Source organism: Gastrolobium bilobum, unplaced genomic scaffold (assembly GCF_033153095.1).
Source record: "Gastrolobium bilobum isolate Gb01-03AN ecotype WA unplaced genomic scaffold, APGP_CSIRO_Gbil_v1 utg1221, whole genome shotgun sequence".
NCBI lineage: Eukaryota > Viridiplantae > Streptophyta > Magnoliopsida > Fabales > Fabaceae > Gastrolobium > Gastrolobium bilobum.
The window spans coordinates 334,301-354,142 of record NW_026897257.1 but is presented as its reverse complement, the minus strand read 5'-3'; the positions used below and the strand labels follow the sequence as shown (position 1 = coordinate 354,142).

The following is a 19,842-nucleotide window of genomic DNA, read 5'->3' as shown; positions in this document are numbered from 1 at the left end:
TAGTTCCTTCTATTCTTTTCTTTACTAAACAATATATAAATGAATAAAAATAATAATATAATAAATATTTAATTGAAAATTAAAAAAATGACACTGTGTGGGTTGACACGCGAACCTGCAGGTTGACACATGACCCGACACGAAAAAAACGAGTCACATTTACACAATCCATGAGTTGAAACGACACGCGTTTTGTCGGGTCATGTCACGGGTCAACTCGCAGGTCAAAACCTGTATTGCCACCCCTAATCTCATGTATGTTTTGAGAAAAAAATTGTTGCAAATATTATTTTTCTTTTGAAGGCATAATGTTTGTGAGCTTGTTTTTTGATTTAGGGATGTATTGAATTAATATTTTAAAAGATTTTTTTGTTGAGATAAAAAAATCTTTTAGATTTAAAAAGACTATTTAGAATTGAAGAGATTTTAAAAAAAAATTAAAAGAACTTTTTTAAAATCAATATTTCATAAGATTAAATTTTAATAGAATTTATAAGATTTGAAAGGACAATTTGAATTTATAAGATTCTAAAAAATCATATGAATTTTTAACAAACGTTCAAAACTACAAGAGCCATATTTACAAAAAAAAAAAAAAAAAAAACTACAAGAGCCATTAAAAAAACAAAAAAATGCAATGATATTAATAAAAAAAAAATAAAACCTAATATAATTTTCTCAATCAGTCAAATTCATGATAAAATATCGTTTGGAATTTTTTGCAATTGATCTTGTAAACTTTGGGGTTTTTGTTCTACATGATGAGAGTTTTCTAATAATATATCATATTCATGTTTTAATTGAGTATTCTGAGAAAATATCGAATCTGAATTTTTGGGTTTTATAACATGAAAGTTTAGAAAATCTATCAAATTATTTTTCTAACGATAAATTGAAACCTTAAATTATTTTGTGGCTTTTGAAAAATAAGATTTTGGAGATCTATTGACACAAAAATAGTTTGAAATCGTTTCCTATAGCGAAGGAATTTCGTTCATAAATGTATTGTTATGAAACATAAGGGTCATATTATGAAAGTTTTAATCTTTCTTTAAGTCGATCTTGTTTAATTGATGTAAAACAAAAATTGGTTTGAGATTTTTGTTCCTCTGTTATTTTTTCACTGTCTTATGTTATTTTTAATACAAAAATCAGACATTTTGAAACCAAGAAAAATCGTAACCAATAGCTTGAAAAATAATTTTTTAAACTATTAAAACTATCAAAAATCGCTCAAAAATCTTCTGTTTTTGAAATGGATTAGATTAAAATCTTGTTGGGTTGTGGTTTCTAGGTTGTTTTATGATGAAAATATGTTGTTTTTCAGCTTTGACAGAGCTCCCATGGCGAAATCCGATTTTGAGCGGGTCAACCCTCCAAATGAAGAAGACACTTAATAGAGAAATCTCATGAAATCCTAGAGATTAGGGATGAGATTGTGAGAGAGTCATCTTATTTATATTTTTCATTAAAAAGTCTCACGAAATCCACACCAATAGAAAATTCATTAAAATCATCATATTTTTGAATACCACAATATTGTGTTTCCTTTGTTTAGAATCCTAATTAAATACCAACGGATTTGGACAGACTCTAAAATAATCTTTTAAAATCCTGATCGAATACTATGTGACTTTTTTCCAGTCCTTTGAAATCCTAATTGAATACCAATGAATTTTTTTGTTTAAAAATAATCCGTTAAAACCTTTTAAAATCTCAATCCAATACAACCCTAGATTAATTATCGAAATTGCCAGGTTTTTTTTTCCTAAGATCTTCGGCCTTTTTTAAATTCGAATTTACTAATAGTTATTATTATTTGACGCCTGATAAAAACTAAGGGTTCATTTAATCTTATGTTACATGAGAGATCTTCTCTCATGTTGTAGAGATACATATGGTGGGGTCCGTCATTTAAAGAAAAAAGAAAAAGAAAAAAAAGAAGTGTCACGATTTTCGATGAGTGTGTAGGAGATAAAACTACTCTTATGTTGCATAAGAGTAGTTTTTCCCAAAAACTAATGTTTTAAAAATCATACCGAAAACATATTAACAATACTTCAAAGTCATTATTTAATCATTTTTATTAGTTAAATATATAATGTAATCATAATTAAATAATAATCTAACGAAATACTGAGCAAACATTGAAAAAATAACAATTTACGACTCTAAAGAATCACAAATTGCATTATCACAGTTTCCCATTTAAAATTAAAGCGAAGCAAGATTTTCACTTGTATGAACCCCGGCGTTATTGGATACAGGATACAATCTAATATAAACAAACCTTCAATCCTAATATAGAAAAATATTAATTAAATACTTTATATTTAATTATGTCTTCGTGTCATTTTCTCTTATTTATTTTTCTTAAATTTTCACTATCAAATCCATTTCCCCCATAAATATTGTGCATTTATTCGGTCAACGTCAAAAATAAATATAATTACTAAAATCCATATCCTTAGCTGCCCAGGATATATTAAAAAAAAGTTCTCTGAACAGTCTTGTCATGTTTTATTCCCTCCCGAGTGTAGACGACCAGCTGGAGAAATAGAACGATAAAATTAGACCCACGGTTGAGCCATATGACAATATATTAAGTGAAAATGATGAAATTAGACCTCAGGCTTCCACAATCCACCTGACCATGAGTCACTATATCCAATAATCGAATTTGGCCCCAAAATCACATGCTAGATATTGAATGGAAGTATTATAAATCAGCTACAAAAACTCTAGCCATTATGTAAGTATTTCAAAACTGGGTCCTCTTTCCCCTCGCCGCTTTAGAAGATTTCACAAATATAACTAATTCCTTTGGTTTACCTTATGATATGACAGGGCTTAAAATAACCCACCATGGACTTTGGAAACAATGTAAAATGATGGAAGGGTAAAGTCACCGACCAAATAAGATTAATTTGGCAGACCGCCGTTAAGGCTTGAGAGCAAGAGCAAGACCGAGCTTGGTGGATGAACTAAAGATCTTCGAAGAGTCATATTCAGCGGACAAGGTTATAAGAGAATTTGGCCTCCACGCTCGTTGACATTGGAAGGCAGCTTTGCCATCATCACTGAATCGAGTCTTTAAAACTGTGTTTGGATCTATTGACTGTGAGCTCCCAATGGTAAATCTGTTCTCAAAAGAGGAAAACCTATGAGTGATTTCAGCAGCAACTGTAAATCCATCCGGACGATCCACATAATGAATGTAAGAGGCCTTCAGGGACTGTCCTCTATCAGCCCTGCATAAACATTGAGTCCATTGTATTGTTATATGGAAGGATATACCCCATCAAAGCAGATAAACACATTTTTTGAATTCTGCAACTTTCGTAGACAAAGACAAATCTTCACAAATTGTAAGAAAAAGGAAACCATAACACAGAAATAGTCATTTCGCAAATACTCATGCTTTAAACAAATCATTAAATCCACTTCTCTCTCTCACACACACACACACATAAGGTGTTAGCTGCCAGCTATCCTCTCCCCATAAATCATAACCATTAAATTTTCCACCTCGTTATAATATTGCTTGTCTACAAATATAAAGAGGCAGAAGTTATATTTGTGAGTTTTAATACACATAATTTTCACGGGATTTATTTTCTTCAATCAATGCTGGTTGTAACAAATTTAAATAAAATTCAAAATTTTAGAAATAGAACCCATTACATACCATCGAATCCAGTCCACTCCAATTAGTTCAGTTCAAATCTTATACATAAAGAGCTGTAGTTGACCACAACGACTTTTAAGGCTTCAGAATTCAGGGATAACTTGCCTTTGCATTTTTTTAAAAATAAATAAAATATTCCAATTAACAAATCATGCTTTCAAAAAATATAACGTATGAGAATCAAACTAATAGTTCTAGCCATGTATATAAAATTCACAATTTTGTCTAGCCTATCTGATAGGACCTCTCAGATACTATTTGAAAACATTCAAAAACACAGGTTATTGAAGCATAAAATAATAAGATACTAGGATATAATACTGAATCAGGAAATTATGGTGCCAACAACACTTACAGCATAAGTGCTGCAGAGAACTCTGGATTATTGAAGGCGATTCCAGCATTATATTTTGTGAATGAAGCAGAAGTTGTATTAAATCCAACTTCAGCACCCAGACAAATATCTTTGCTGCCAATCGCAGCTGAAAGCTCCAATTGAGGGGATGGATTCAAACCAATACTAGAATCAATGGCTGCATGAGGATGAAGGTATTGCACATCCAGCTGAGGTAATATCGCATAGTCAGATACATTGTAAGAATGCTCAAGTAAATTCAGTGCTTACATGTTACTAAGCATAAAAAAAGGATGGCCCAGTGCAGGTGACTCCCACCCCTGTGGGGTTCGGAAGCGCCAAACTGTCAAATATAAGCAGCCACAATCCTATGACTGGAGAGGCTGTTTACGGGATTTACTACGTTATTATCAAAATTTAAAACATTTTATCCTTGTTACCATTCTAAATCATTACTGATAAATGTTACCATAATAAAAGAGACAATCTCTCTGCCGCAACTCCCCACACGCACAAGGGAAAAAAAAAATTGCATTTCTTTTAAACTTAATGATTTGCCAATCATGGGTAACTTAATGATTTAGTGCATTAGCTTATCAATTTGTCAATTCTGATTATATGCTAGTTACCCATCTCAATCAAGTGAATCAACTATCATCAATGATATGCCAACCACATGATTTTCAGCATAAATTAAGAATGCAATCCCTTTTGGTGACTAAAGTTATTCAGCTGAAAACTTTTATTATCAATTCCTTTGCTAGTATGGGTTAGGCTATAATGCATCGTGATATTTATGAAATCCTCAAAGATAGAGAATTAAAGGTAACATTCATAGTATTTTCAGGAGCAAATAAAAACACTGCATTCCTTAAATTCAGTCTTATGAAGCACGCATTAACATCTTTACACATTGGGAAAGCTAGATCATACTCGCCTTTCCTGACTTGTGATCAGGTATATTGAAGCTCAAAGCTGCTTTTGTACTACGGAAGACATCATTCACAGTCACTTTTGTAGATACCTGAAGAGAATCCGAGAAAATATCACTGTACTTGAGAGATGATAAAATTTTCAATCAAGCATCATACTAATCACCGATTTCAGTTTACATAAACATACATAAATTAACCAGTTTTAGAAAGTTTGAACTTTCGTAAAAATCACTCGTCAACGGATCAAGAGTAGCAGTAGTAGCAACACAATCTATATTCAAAAGAAATTTGATTAAAAGAAGACATTGATTTCTTACATTAGAGTATGTATCAACTTTCACATCCACTGTAGTATTTCCACTCTTGTAAAGCGTATTTATGTCACCAATAAAAATTTGATCCCTCTTCAACCCTGTAGCTACGAGGCCCTGCCAAATGGAAAGTCAAATTTGAAATCACGCACATTAAACAGAAGGACAGGCTAAAGGTTGTGCTCATTTTACACTACATTAGACAAAAAACAACATTGATGCAACTTTCCAATTGCCATGACTATCCGTCCTCTTCCGAGCTCATACCCATGAGCATGTGTAAACAACCCATGAATTGAAAAATATGAGTAGCCAAATTTGTAAAACCAACTTACTCAAGGAAGAAAAAAACAACATTCATCCTCTCAAGTAGCATTATATTTGGCAGTACAATTCCGCAAGGAGGGAGGGGAAGGTTTATATGAGAGCCAAATGATGTCAGAACACACAATTAGTTATTTAGAGATTTACATTACTGTCTTCCAGATTTTGTAAAGAATCATTGTTAGCATTTCTTGATGGTAAAGGAGAATATAAAAAAATGCATGATCAGTCAATATCTTGCATATCAGGTTAAATTATATGATGTCCAGTATATGTGTGTTCCTGTTCTCTGTGTGTGGGTGCTTAGAACCATAGCATATTCAAGCAAAAATGATTTAATATCTACTAAGTATCAACTGCAATGAGATACTGAACACTAAACTATTAATACTAATTAAAAAAAGATAACCGCACAAAGTGGGATAAGCATTACCAATCCAGTTGAGCTTGGAATTGACAGGCTAAACTTTTGATCAAAATTGTAATCCTTGTACAAGAGGTCTGCATAAGAACCAGAATATTCACAATTTAATGACCCGAGTATAGTTACAAAATTTAGATGTGGCTTGATATGAGATATAAAGAAATCAATAATCTAAATATTCAGCCATAGATGACTTCTAACTATCAGAAAGGGTGTTCGAAAGAAGGAAAATTTTAGAGACAATTTGTTAGCTAACATAGTTTTCATACAAAAGACCATGCTCTCAGAGACCTGTTGTCCTATGCAAGTGATGCATCGATAAAGTCGACAAATATGTAATTTGAGAATGCCTATTGAACTTGTTCAAGATATCTGGATTAGGTGAGAAATCTCAATCGATAAGTACAGTAAAAGCAGGCAGTGGTAAAGAGAATTAGTCATGCAGTAGAACAGAAAGTTTTGAAAAATTATATTATTGAACTAGAGCAGTGGTAAAGCTGTTCTTTCATGACTGAAAGGTCATAGGTTTGAATTCAGGAAACAGCCTCTTTACAATTATGCAGGGGTAAGGTCGCGTACAAGGATTGCCTCCACCCCACTCTCGCTAGTCGGGTTTAAACGGGGAGTGGTTTATTTTTTATTTTTTTGAACTAGAGCACACCGATACCAGAATTTTTTTTTTATGGATGTTCACCATATAATACTACATATATGATGCATATGTAAGTGAGGGGTGAATGGGTGATGAACTGTAATACATAGACCAATGTGTTGATGAGGGAACCAATTTGCATTCAGAAACCGGCAATGGGATGTTGTTTATGTATGTATAACAATTGGTAACCATGGACGTGTTCAACTACATATGGAAAGCAACTTTGGGCAATGATATAAAAAAGAATATATTATGATTTCAAATGCAGGTTTACCTCTAGCCCTTTTGCCAATCTCAGAAAATGGCGCTGGACCATTGGCCATATTGATTCAGAATGAAATGTAGCAAACCCTGTGAAATCACAATTATTATTTTTTGTTTTAATTTTCAATTTGGAGAAAAAAAACTGATAAGTATAAAACAGGACAAAAACAAAGGAAAATAACAAAGATCAAAATATTTTGGGAGCATTCATGCAAATGTGATATTTTCTATAAGATTAGTAATAAAATCATCCAGCAAGCAAGACCATACTCAATGGCACTGAAGAGTGGTGGGACTATGAGCTTTTATGCATGTACTGCATTTATGCCCATACAGGTATAACCCATAATCAGTAAATTGATCCAGCAAAAGATGAAGTACGCTCTTGAGCAACACCTGGTGACTCATGAGCACAACAAACAAAGTTGAAGCCTGCGAAATTTATAGGTCACATTAACGCATAAGAATTCTACTTAATATTCAACCCATCAGGAAAATGATTTATGTTCCTTTATGATTCAATCTCACTAACTTAATGCACACAAAGCTGGATCAATTGATATGGTGAATTTGAAAAGTAATCTTGGCCATTTACATCACCGTAAATGGTTAACTGAGGTTCAGAGGAACTTGACACACGGCTACTGTTGCACTTCGGTTGGAGTTGTGAATTTGAATCGAACAAGATACACGATTCCCCTCAACCCTCTTCTAACAAAGTGCAACAGCTTCTCAACTACTATCATACTAATGCACATCACATCTATATATTTCGTATGAGCCAGATGCTCGACGAAATACCCAAATGGGAAAAAATGCCTCTTTTGAAGACTAATAACCTTAATCAGAAGCCCAATAACAATATATCAATGCTAGCAAAGAAAAGACGGAAAAAATAAAGGGTATAATCTTAAAAGTGGTAAAAGGAGTGATCGCTTCTAGTTCCACCATCAAATTGCGTGAATAGAAAAGAGAGAGATAGAGAGAGAGATAGAGACAGAGATCTTACAGAGAATATGAAGATGAAATGATTGAGGCGGGGAGAAAACGCAGCCGCCGCCGCCGCAAACGAAGGAGTTGGAACGCCTTACTCTCTCGCGTAGCTGACAGCACAGTGTGTGGAGGCAGCGTGAGAAAAAGCAAAGGCCCGCGTCTTAACTCTTTAACTCCAATGATGACGTGGCCAATTCACACCTAGACCTACTCACGGGCGAATAACCATTTTTGTTTAAAATAATATATCAAAACTATGAATCTCATTGGTCGGTGAGGGCTAGGTTAGGTCACAGCCAAGACAGAATTACTTGATTGACACTACTTTAAAGTAAAATGCCTTTCATGTCCTTTTGGCCATGTTTGGCGCACAGTCTAAAATAAAGTCAGTCTGATAGGCTGATAGTATAAGATCTGAGGGAACGTTTGGTGTGACGTATAGGATAAGGCTTGATAGTATAAAGTCAGATAGTATAAGATCTCATTGTATAAGACCTGATTAAATTCTAATACTATCCAGCTTTGACATAATTTTATATAAGATAACGTATTGTATAAATTAATACTGTCAAGTGTTTGGTAATTCACTATATAATACTATATAGGATAAAAATAAATATTTTTGACAAAAATACCCCTTAATAAAGAATTTATATAGTTCTTCCAAATATATCATATAATATTAATTTTTATAAAAATTTATTATCTCCAAAAAAATAAAATAATTTCTATAGAAATAAAAACCTTCAATATTTTTTAAAAGAAGTTCATGACTACTAAATAAAATTTCTAAATGGTCTTATTCGAGAAACAATGTTGATGCACCATTTCTCTTGTTGGAAAGTTGAATCATCGACTAAGATTAAGTTTTTTTGTTATTTCATATAAATCTTGTGTATTGGTATTCAACTTGCCAGAAAATACTCACGAAACATAATGGTATCATAACATTGTTGTACGCAAAATTGTAAACTTATAAGCAACTTCATGAAAGGAATCATTCAGGGAACCTAAACATATATAAAAAATGGTGCATTCCCATTTTGCTGAGTCCGAAGTAAACAAACATAAAACAAATATATATATATATATATATATATATATATATACATCAAAATGGCACATTCCCAGTTTTCTTCTTGCAGCTTCACAAACAATAGCGAACCCCTCTGAAACATTCATATCAAGTTCATCAAAACACATTTCCAAGACTAATTGAAAAATGACAAAAGAGTTGCAAAAAATAAAAAAAATAAAAATGAACCAGCTTGAATATTCGCAAGGGTCTCTCTTCACTGAAACTCTTCAGAACATGACCAAGGTTTTCCTGAAATTAAAAAACAAAAAAAGTCACACGCAATTGGGGATTTCTGTCGAACAGGTAACAAGGGTAGAGTGCGAACTCACCAAACCTTCACGGATGCGAAACCAACAAGTACTGGTGCGCAACGACGTCGTCACGTGCGAGGCTAGGAAGAAAGAGAAGAATGTGGGGGAATGAAAAAGACATTGGAAGTGGTGCGATCTATAAGGCTTAATAGTATAAGCTTATACTATACGTTATGACTTTTTCTGTTGTTTGAAGTGACCATCGTATAGTATAAGCTTATACAGTATAATCTCTTAATACATCAAAATGATGTATAACTTAATCAGGCCTAAGGGGATAGATTAGGCCTGATAAGGGATTGATGTATTAATATTGCTTACAGCATAGATATGATTTTAAGTCTGAAGCCACCGCGCTACTAGCGCGGCACTGGCGCTATCAGCGCCAACCTCACTTTCCAACACAGTGCCACCACGCTACTAGCGTGGCACTGGCGCTAGCAGCGCCAACATTTTTTGTCATTCACGCTATCAGCACGAGATTCACCCTAGTTGCGCGAAGCTACTGCCTCAAGACAATACTCCCACGCTATCAGCGCCAACCTGGCGCTAGTAGCGCGGGAAGCACGTGACAATTTTTAATCTTACATCATAAGATATCTGCGGAGATCATAAAAAGCATATATAATCAAGATTTCAAAACAAGGGAACGAAGTCTATAAAAAGAGACCAGGCACCCTTGGGAAAACAATCTTTGGCTGGAGAGAATTGTGAAAATAGAGAATTGAGAGAATTCTTGGAGACTCACGCTGGAGATTAGGATTCCGACGAAGTTGAAGACTGAAGAACATTGATTTTTCATCTTCTTTTTCTTCTTTATTGCTTTTATGAATTCTTTTTATTATTTTAATTTGTTAAAGCCGGATATGTCTGGCTAATTTATTTTTGTAGTTGGGATCACATACACAATTTATAATTAATTAGTTTAGTTAGTTTTATTCTGACTGTGTTAATTATTCCATATCTTTGATAAAATTGATCGCTCTATTATAGGATTTTGAGGGTTAGAGCTCACAATTGACATATTAGGATTTTAATTCAGACAATGATAGAATAACAATCCGTGTATGACCTAAACATAGACTTACATAGATTGCTAACTTTTAATTTATTTGCTTAATGTTTAATTCAAGAGGAATTAATAGGACACTAGAATTCTAATTGGATTAAATGGTTGAAATCACTAAGACATTAGGGTTCAACTATTTAATAAGAAAATAATGAATTGTCTGAACTTATAAACTAGTTAGTTATAAAATTCAATTTAGGAACATAAAGGAGGATCAGAGATGAAGTGCATCATGACTGCAACTTTTTTATAATTTCTAATCACTCTCATATTTTCTAGACGTTCTTAATTCTTGCATGCTTTTAATTATTATTGTTTTTAAATTTCTATTTTTAAGTTACGATCACAAATATTTTTCACAATCAAATTGAATTTTTCTTTCAACTTAAAGGGAATAGTTAAATTAGTAAGTGGTGCATTAATCCTCGAGGGAACGATATCTTATTTATCACTTCATTACTTGAAACGAACGGTATACTTGCCGATTTCGCAACACTTACAAGTACAATTCTCAAGAACTAATATATTATTTCAATATTAATATATTAAAATAATTTTTTTAATATATTAATTTTTAAAATATTGGAAGATATTATCTTATACAATACCATGTTAAACGTTGGATAATATTAAAATTTAATTAATTTTTATACTATCAGACTTTAACCTATACTATACACCAAACATGCTCTTAATGCCACTTGCTTCGTTGAGGTTGAGGTGTCTCTCGTCTCATTGCTGCCCAGTTTGGTCACTCATCTTCTTTGTGTTGGTTTTTAAGAAATACAGAGATTTTTAAAAGATAATTAATGGGTCTATAATTAATTATACTGATTCTTCTAATATGATACAAATTGAATATTTTCATCCTGATATTAAAAATAAGAGAGGATCTACATTATTTTTATATTATTTTATTTAATATTATATCGAACTCGCTAGCCATGACTTTGAGCAATATTCAAGTTTGTGCGTGATGTGTAAAGACTTTCACTAGTTAGTATAAAGATTAATCTTGTATTCAAATGCGTAAAAAAGCTTTATAATGCAAATAAATAATACATACATTAAATCAATGAAAATGAAGAAAAGACTCCATGGCCTATATATACAGAGGTAAATATGTATACAGTCATTTTAAATAAGGTTATTTACATTTTAAATAAGGTTATTTACAGTTACCAAAAAACTACGTCATTTTGATTAATAAATGGCGTTTCTTTAATTTTAGGTGAATTAATGAAGGGTATTTCTGTATTTTTTTTTTATCATATACATTTTATTGAAACATCCTTCATTAATTCACTTAAAATTACAGAAATATCCTTCGTTAATCAAAACGACGTAGTTTTTGGGATAGCTGTAGATAATCTTATCTAAAATGACTGTAAAAATATTTTTTCCACACACATATATATATTTTTTAAAAATGATATTGTTTAAATTTTTGCAGTCTAACCCTCCTGTAGAGCGAGATTATATTTTCAATTTCAAGTACAATTTTTTACTGAAAAAGAAGGCTAATCTGACCAGTTGTACTGAGTTGGTTCATAATATTAATTAGGGTTTCTCTTTTCTCATGTCACATGAGGTTGCATCTCTCATGCCATAGACACAACAAGTGGTGGGGCCACCACTTGTTAAAAAAAACAAAAAAACAAAAAGAATTACACAGGTTTCGATGTCTCACAACATAAGAAAACTATCTCCTATCGCATGAGAAAATGATTTCCCTATTAATTAACACCTAACCACATGGGGGACCAAACACTGTTATTATTGCACTGCTTGATCCCAATTGGGTTTTGTTCGTGTTTGGACTGCACCGTACATCCGATCCACTCAAACTGGGCCTCAGAAAGAGTTCACCCAATTTCATATTAAGTTCTGCTGAAAATAGCAGAGCAGAACCCAATAACAAGAAGAGTAGGAGATTCAGGAGAATTCTGAATGCCGAACAAGCGAACACAACAAAATGAACAAATCCTTAACATGTCATTTTGTCTATTTAGGAAGAAAGTGCCCGCAAATCTCTATTCTTATGGGATGCTATATGATGGGATTTCCCTAGTGAATGTTGCCCTGACTTGACTTCTTGTTTTCTTTCCTCTGCCTTCATCACTTACTCTTGTTTCCCAATTTGACTTGATTTCCTTTTACTTCTCTAAGGTTTGTTCAAATTCCCATTAATATATCCCTGTTTTTCTACAACAACTATAAACCAAGTACGTTTCAATTGCATATCAAAAATTACAAATTGGGTACTAAATCGCACCATGCAAGTTAACTGCTCCCTTTTTCTACTCTCCCTCAACAGAAGACAACAACAGCTTATATATTAAGACCCCAAAATGAAATCTGATGTCGTATTATTATTATCATCATCATATATTAAAAAAATAAAATGAAATAAACAAAATGGTGAAAAGCAAAGATTAGGATCACCTAACAGCTAAGGTATATGATACAACTTGGATGGCTTCAAAGGATCAGTGTGGTTGAAATACTTGAGAGTCCGAATCCACTTCTCTTGATTCTTCAACAAATGAACCGCAATAGTGTCAGGCCAAAGCTCGTGGCTACATACCGAGACTGGATCAGGATAATTGTACATAGACCACTTAGCATTGTACCTATTTTTTCCTTTGCGACCCCATCGCATCCAATCTCCAAACACCTTATCCTCTGGACCCTCCACGTGTTTCTTAGGAATATCAGAACCATGGATCCACTCTACTATGTCCCAAGATACCAAAACCCCCATCCCAGACATGTAATGCTTAAAGGGGTCCATGCTCCCACATGGTATCACGAATCCATAATACAAATCTTCCCTTGGCAACGGCTTCAGCGACTTTACCAAACTGTTCAGCCTCACGTACGTGTCATCATCTGCTTTCATCACGTAATGGTAAGGAGGGTAAGGTCCGTTGGTTTCGTTGAAAATCTCAGGCAAGCTCCTGAAGAACGTTGAGGTCTTCCCCTTGTTCATGTTCTCTGTGCAATTGAGGATGATGATGTCGTTGTAACGCATGATCTCCAACGCCACCATTACCTTCTGGTCCTCTTTTGTAAGGTTGCAGAACACGAACTTAACATCAACTTTTGCATCCTCAGGGGTTTGTGTGCCGTAGACGAGGCGGAGGAAGTGCCGTCGTAGGTATTGGTCGGGGAGTGTGAGAACGGCGATGAGAATTCTAGTGTCTTCTTCTTTGGAGAAGGAAGAGTTTGCGGCTAGAGAGTTGTTTGAGAGAGCACATCGACCGAACCTTAGTAACCCCTCGAATCGAACTTCGTTTATGGAAGCCAATACGCAGAGGAAGAAGATGAAGATGAAACAAGAGAGCACGAAATGTCCCCTGTTTGGCTTTGGGGACTTCATCACCATTGTGTTGAAGCTTCGCAAAAGCTGGAGTTTTTTCTGGGAAAAGGAATGTGTAAACACTGCAGGGAGGTTTGGCAATCTGAGTGATGACACTAATAAATTTCCAAGTTTCTTAGGGGCAACGCATTAGTGTTCATTTTTTTTTTTTGGGTACATAAATTAGTGTTCATTTTCGTGCTACTAGGATTTCCCACACCCTTTTGACTTTTCCTCTTTTTAGAGGAGTGTGATTGGCAATAAACTCTTTCCATTATAAAGCATCATCCTGTAAAGTAATTGTTTAGCAATACAAATTCATACACTTTTTTTTTTCTATTTAATAAAATGATAATTTGATTAGCTCTTTAAGTAACTTAAATGAGATATAGGAAAAAGATGCAGAGGACGGCTACAAGACTAGGGACTTTTTGGTCTTTCAATAAATATGTCCTTAATATGTGCCTAGTATCGAGCAACTTCATTCATTAATTATTAATATGTTAATTGGACACTGGCGTGAGAAAGGAACTACTGAGATGGTGTAGTTGAGCCTAAATGTTGGCTGCATCCATATGTTTAGTCTCGCTTGCTTGGTTTTAGTGTAAAGTGGTTTGGTCAACTTCTCGTAATTAGGCATATTTGCATGAACAAGGGTGGCTTGAACATCATTCACGCCATACTTGACTATGAAGCAAGTAACGCCATTGACCGGGAAATAATTTTTTTTTTTTTGGATACTTTTTTTGGAAATATTCTAATCGGTTCATTGCTTCGCAACTAATCAGATTCGGGGCGGGTTAAGGCTTTAAACCCCTTCCAAAGGTGATACTGGAGAGATTCGAACACATGCTCTCACTCCCACCTGCTTAGCTCCCATGCGCCAACTGAGCTACTACCATTTGGTCTGGGAAATAATTCTTTAACGTGCTTAGTTCAAATATAACTAAAACTTCGATCCTAGAAGACATGATTTTTCTGTCGGCACCAGCTTTCACTTTCAGTCTGGTTCCCCTCGTGCTAACTTACCATGAAATTCATGAAAGTCCACTTTTTCTTCCTTAATAAACGATATTCTTTTTATAAGGTTGGGAATTAATCCGTTACCCCGGGTGATCAATCAAGACAGGAAGAACCGTGTGACTGATTAGCCGCTTGGCAGGTTCTTTTTAGAATCGAAGTGCATAACACGTTTGCTTTACAACCGCTTATTGATACACTAGACCAGGGGATTGTTCTATTTTGACGACTCCAAGTACTTTCATTGTTCTAACAAATTTAGAACAACCCAATGTAAAAGGAATAAGGTAAGCAGGTCAAGGTTTTCCAAAATAAGTAAGAACCGAAGGTTTTAGAAACACATTCAAATTGGCCAACACAAGCAGATAACAATACTGCTCTATAAAACAGCGTTCAAGATAGCACTCAATCAGATCCCACATCAGCTCCTCTTAGTTCCAAAGTTTTCTTAGCCTCTCACATGTCCTTTATAAAAATATTTATGCATTATTACCAAATATAAAATCATTCACGTAATTTACATCATAACATGATATTAAAATCTGTTTTGTCCTTTGTGACAGATGTCCAATGAGAGATTGATAGAATTTATATAAGATCTGGTACTCTCTACAAGGTATTTATGAATTAGAATACCCTAAGATGTTAGATCAATGCACACGGTATAAACGACGTTTGCCAAAGGGGTAGTGTGTATGCACAGTGACAACATAATCATATAAGAGAGAGATTTATCCATACTTGTAGGCTTTGCCTTCTTACTTGTAGACAATAAAGTCGTGGGCCTTTGATGATCCATCCAAGGGCTCAATATCTGACTGTGTAGTTGTCATGATAGGATTGTTATCAATAATAGGATTCTTTCCTAATTTACATGATTATCCCTCTCTATTGTCCTTTATTGGACCTTCACATATATGAGTCTTATATAAGTCCATAACAGTTGCCCCCAACCCGATAGTCGGAGTGTTCGAGTTACCGGAGTGTAATATCTATTGTTTTCATGTTGATAAGTTTACTTTCCTTTTTTTGAAAGTTTTACTTTGGACTGAATTCCTCCTTGGCCGACTTAATTGTGTCAACCATTGCAGTTATTATATCTTGATTGTGTTCAAGATCAATCGGGTTTCGTAAGCTGAGTATTGAGTAAGTTTTCCCCTTTCAACCTTTATGGCCGAGGTACCCGTGTTACCCCTTAGCCCGGTAGTTTGGGTACCTAAAATATCGGGGTGCTCCATGTTGGGTTTTTCTTTGAATTTGAGCATATATAGCCGGGATAATATATATATATATATATATATATATATATATATATATATATAAATGTGTGTCATTTTAAAGGATGAAAAGTTATGTCATTTTAAGAGATAGATAAAGTATGAGAGAAAGTTGACAAAAAAAAAAAGCTCTTTGTGAGAATGAAATGACATGAGTTATGTTATTTAAAAGGATAAACATTTTTTTCCATATATATAAATATATATAAGAATTGGACCTTGGCATATTCTTTTGATCTCACATCTCATTCTTGGCCGAGTTCAAATAATATTGGGCTAAATATACTTTTCACTAGGTACCATGATTGCACAATTCCTTGTATCCCGACTTAAAATATGCGGTTTTCTTTTTTGATTTTTTTTTAATTTAATCATCGCAGTTTGAATCGATTGATGAACATCCCTACTATATATGTACAGTTGCATTACTTTCCTATTTTTGAAATACTATAGATTACAATCTATACATATTTTTAACAAATGAATGAACACAAACTAAATTGTCTATTTGAAAAAGACGTTTTGTAATATTTACATTATTTTTATTAGTATATATGAAATAATTTTTATCTTATTAGGAATTCAATATTAACTTTTGCTTCTTCTTTTTTGAATGATTAAGTGAGGAGTTTAGGTCTTTTTTTCTTTGATAGGGTGAGGTATTTCAATATATCAGTGATTTTAGACGCGTGGTGGACCAAAATTATATGGAGGAGATACCATGAATATCTAATGCAAAGATTGAGAGAGTATTAAAAATAAAAAAATAGAACACATGAATTTATAGTGATTCAATCATTATAGTTATGTTCACACTGATAATTTTCTTCTTATCTTAATGATGATAAGAATTGATATAAATAGAAAATAATACAATAATTAAGCTAAATTATTTTGCCTTTAATCAAGAAATGTATACAGGATTATATTTCAAACAGTATATTAGAACACGAGGAGGACTTCTAATTATTTGTTGTGTTTTCCCTTTGACACAGGTGGACTTCAAACAGACGCACCAGGATCAATTGCTTACCAACGACGGGGACGCAAAATCAAGGTGGAAAGGATAGGCAAAGATCGAAGCGGACGGCGATGGAACCGTGCTTCTGGCTGGCGACAACGTGCTTGGTCGGCGACGGGAGCACAAGGAGCGCTAGCTCAGATCGTCGGTGTTGTTGCCATCGAATCGACGGTCGGCGGATGACTTAGGCGGTGGTCGACGTTGTTGATGGTGCAAGGTGGAAGACCGAAGACGGCTCAGGCGGCGGCTGCTGTTCCATATGGGAAGAATAGAAAACCAAGTGTAACAGGGAGGGAAGGGTATTTTGGGGAAAAAAGAACTTCAGGGTAATTTGGAAAGAAAAAAAAAAATGTATTTTCAACTGTATACAATATAAATAATTTGTACAGAAAGATTCGTTTATAAGTTTTTTTTATAAAATTTTACAAACTACATTATTTCTCTCGGGGAAGATACTATAACTAGTGTTCCTTCCGAGAGAAGATAGTATAGTTTGTAAACAAAAAAATTTATAAATATAACTAATCTATCTTTTAATATAGACATGAGATGATATAATAATTGAGTCAATTTTTTTTTATCCATAATCAGAGAAAAATCAGGCAATATGTTGCTCTTTTTTATAAACTACATTTGATACACGATTACAATCAAGTAATTTTCCTAGTTTGAGATGATAAAAAGACACCACGACACAATATTTCAACAGACTAAAATGGTGGATGCATGCAGGATGCCCCTTCAGTGATCGAAGATGAGGTATATATAAATGGGAAATATTACAATTATTCTGCCCAGTGGGCCCACTGCAATGCATGCATATGAGCCAAACATATCTCTTATATGTGTAGCTTAATGGAGCCTCTATTGTGAGGATGTAAAAATCTCACTTTGAGAAAACAAATGAGGGCCGACTTATTAGACAAAGCTAGGGAGGCTAGTCCGGAATAATTTGGAATTAGTATTTTATCCTTCGAACTACTAATTAACATACTAAATTAATAGTTTTTCCTAGATAGTTGAACTATGTTATTTGAATAGTCATAGCTAGCAACATGTGACCTGCGCTAGTTACACACTTAAGTTCAGGCTGCCATTCAATTACCTGGACAACGGATAAACATGGTATATCCCAGCTTGTGCATAGATACGGAACTTGAAAGAAGAGCAAAAACTATTAACATAATTTAATATTTTAAGGTATAATATTGTACAGGGACAATAAGAAAGAAGCAAATACTGAAATATACGAGAGCGAAGGAACAACTAACAAAAACATCAGATGTTCCCAGGCTCCTCTTATTGCGGCAAATTATTACAGAAGATTTAAAACAATCCCAAAACTTCAAAACTTCATACACTAACAAAAGAATTTTGCCTTCTTATATATCACCCCGAGTAAAGATAAAAAATTCAGAATTTGTTTTTACATGTTCTCTCGGCCATCGATGCAAATTGCAAAGCCTTCATAGAAAACCAGCCATCACTTCACGTTGACTTGATCATAATAGAGATCCTTTTTCGAAAAAACACAAAGTCCTCCATCATCAAGTAAACCTCAAACTCAAGAAACCAAAATCAAACTCAACATAATCGTGGAGAGACCAATTCAAAACTATTCTCCCTGCGATAACGTAGCTGCAAGGAGATTTGCCTCTCCATCTGAAGCTGCTTTCTGAAGTTAGCTATGAAAATCTCTGATCTTTTATCAATATCATCATCTGAAGGACAGCTTATGGTCCTCTGAAGGCCAGGAGGAGAAGAAACCGAACCCTCCGAACCAGTTTCCTCCGAACATTGAATCAATCCGGGTCGATCGTTGAAACTAAGGTTGCGTTTGGTCGGAGAAGCTCGGCGGAGTACGGTTGCAGCATGCCACGTGTGGCTGAGTAGGGTGGAGCTTAATAGGAGCCTCACCTTGCGCACCACCATCCTTAAGCGGCTTAACAGAGATGTGTTCTGCTTTTGCTTGTTCTTGTTCTTGTGCTCGTGCTCGTCCACGGTCATGTTATAAGAGAGTTGTGCAATTGGGCAAATAGTTATTATCGTAGTTGAAGGAAGCAAGTGCATGAAAATACTAATTTATAGGAAGTGGAAGACGGGGTTGGGTTAAACTAGGAACTTAATAGGGAAGGAAAGTGGTGCTGAACAATTCGTACAGATATGGATTACCGAGTTAACAACGACGCGGTTACAGTTTGAAAACTTGGTCATATATTGAATTAAGTATGGTCAAAAATTTGACTGTTTCTTACTTCTCTTTAAGCTTGCTTGTTCATTGACCCGCTAACAGCCTCAGCTGCCACAATCAATTTCCAATGGGAGTTATCTCTAGGATCTTAATTTGTTGTATTAAATAATGTACAATTTATTTATTTATTTTTGTACAATGCACAATTTAGTTATACACCTTAGTGCACGTCACACTTTTTACATATATATTATTAGTTTTACGTTTTTCAGATTCTGCACGTAATCCATGAAATATGATGTAAAATAATATAATATACACGAGAAGTAATATGCAGTAATCAATATTATTATTATTGTCAACACGAAATCGATAATTTATTAGCATAATGTAAAAAGCTTATCTGTCAACTTGACACGCACGGTTTTTGTTTATGGTAGCCGGCACTAGGTTGTCCCATTCGTTGTTATATGTTTTTTTTCTTTTCTTTTTTTGTAAACCGTTGTCATATGCTTTAGTTACGTATTAATGACAAGCGTGACCAAAGAAATTGAGTAAGATACCA

General features: G+C 34.1%; 3 protein-coding genes across 3 annotated transcripts; all 3 read right to left on the bottom strand.

The window, feature by feature from the left end:
* Positions 1 to 2,566: 2,566 nt before the first annotated feature.
* On the bottom strand, positions 2,567 to 8,104 carry LOC133305402 (mitochondrial outer membrane protein porin 4). The gene is made up of 7 exons (XM_061505617.1): positions 7,966 to 8,104; positions 6,967 to 7,043; positions 6,047 to 6,114; positions 5,296 to 5,406; positions 4,981 to 5,067; positions 4,044 to 4,252; positions 2,567 to 3,251 (listed from the first exon to the last, which is right to left on the bottom strand). Exons 2-7 carry the CDS (start codon positions 7,013 to 7,015, stop codon positions 2,942 to 2,944), a joined length of 834 nt encoding a protein of 277 aa, XP_061361601.1. The 5' UTR covers positions 7,016 to 7,043; positions 7,966 to 8,104; the 3' UTR covers positions 2,567 to 2,941.
* A 4,755-nt stretch (positions 8,105 to 12,859) lies between these two features.
* On the bottom strand, positions 12,860 to 13,795 carry LOC133305428 (uncharacterized). Its single transcript, XM_061505651.1, has one exon. The coding sequence runs from the start codon at positions 13,793 to 13,795 to the stop codon at positions 12,860 to 12,862; it is 936 nt and encodes a 311-aa protein (XP_061361635.1).
* A 4,507-nt stretch (positions 13,796 to 18,302) lies between these two features.
* On the bottom strand, positions 18,303 to 19,131 carry LOC133305561 (uncharacterized). Its single transcript, XM_061505822.1, has one exon. It carries the CDS (start codon positions 19,091 to 19,093, stop codon positions 18,671 to 18,673), a length of 423 nt encoding a protein of 140 aa, XP_061361806.1. The 5' UTR covers positions 19,094 to 19,131; the 3' UTR covers positions 18,303 to 18,670.
* Positions 19,132 to 19,842: the final 711 nt, after the last annotated feature.

What these genes read in the sequence shown, in the direction of transcription:
- LOC133305402 (XM_061505617.1), bottom strand. Translation starts at nt 7,015, where the DNA reads ATGGCCAATGGTCCAGCGCCATTTTCTGAGATTGGCAAAAGGGCTAGA. An exon ending in GATTGGCAAAAGGGCTAGAG is followed by an intron (nt 6,115 to 6,966) that starts GTAAACCTGCAT and finishes GTTCTTATGCAG; the next exon opens with ACCTCTTGTACAAGGATTAC. An exon ending in AAGTTGATACATACTCTAAT is followed by an intron (nt 5,068 to 5,295) that starts GTAAGAAATCAA and finishes GATTCTCTTCAG; the next exon opens with GTATCTACAAAAGTGACTGT.
- LOC133305428 (XM_061505651.1), bottom strand. Translation starts at nt 13,795, where the DNA reads ATGGTGATGAAGTCCCCAAAGCCAAACAGGGGACATTTCGTGCTCTCT.
- LOC133305561 (XM_061505822.1), bottom strand. Translation starts at nt 19,093, where the DNA reads ATGACCGTGGACGAGCACGAGCACAAGAACAAGAACAAGCAAAAGCAG.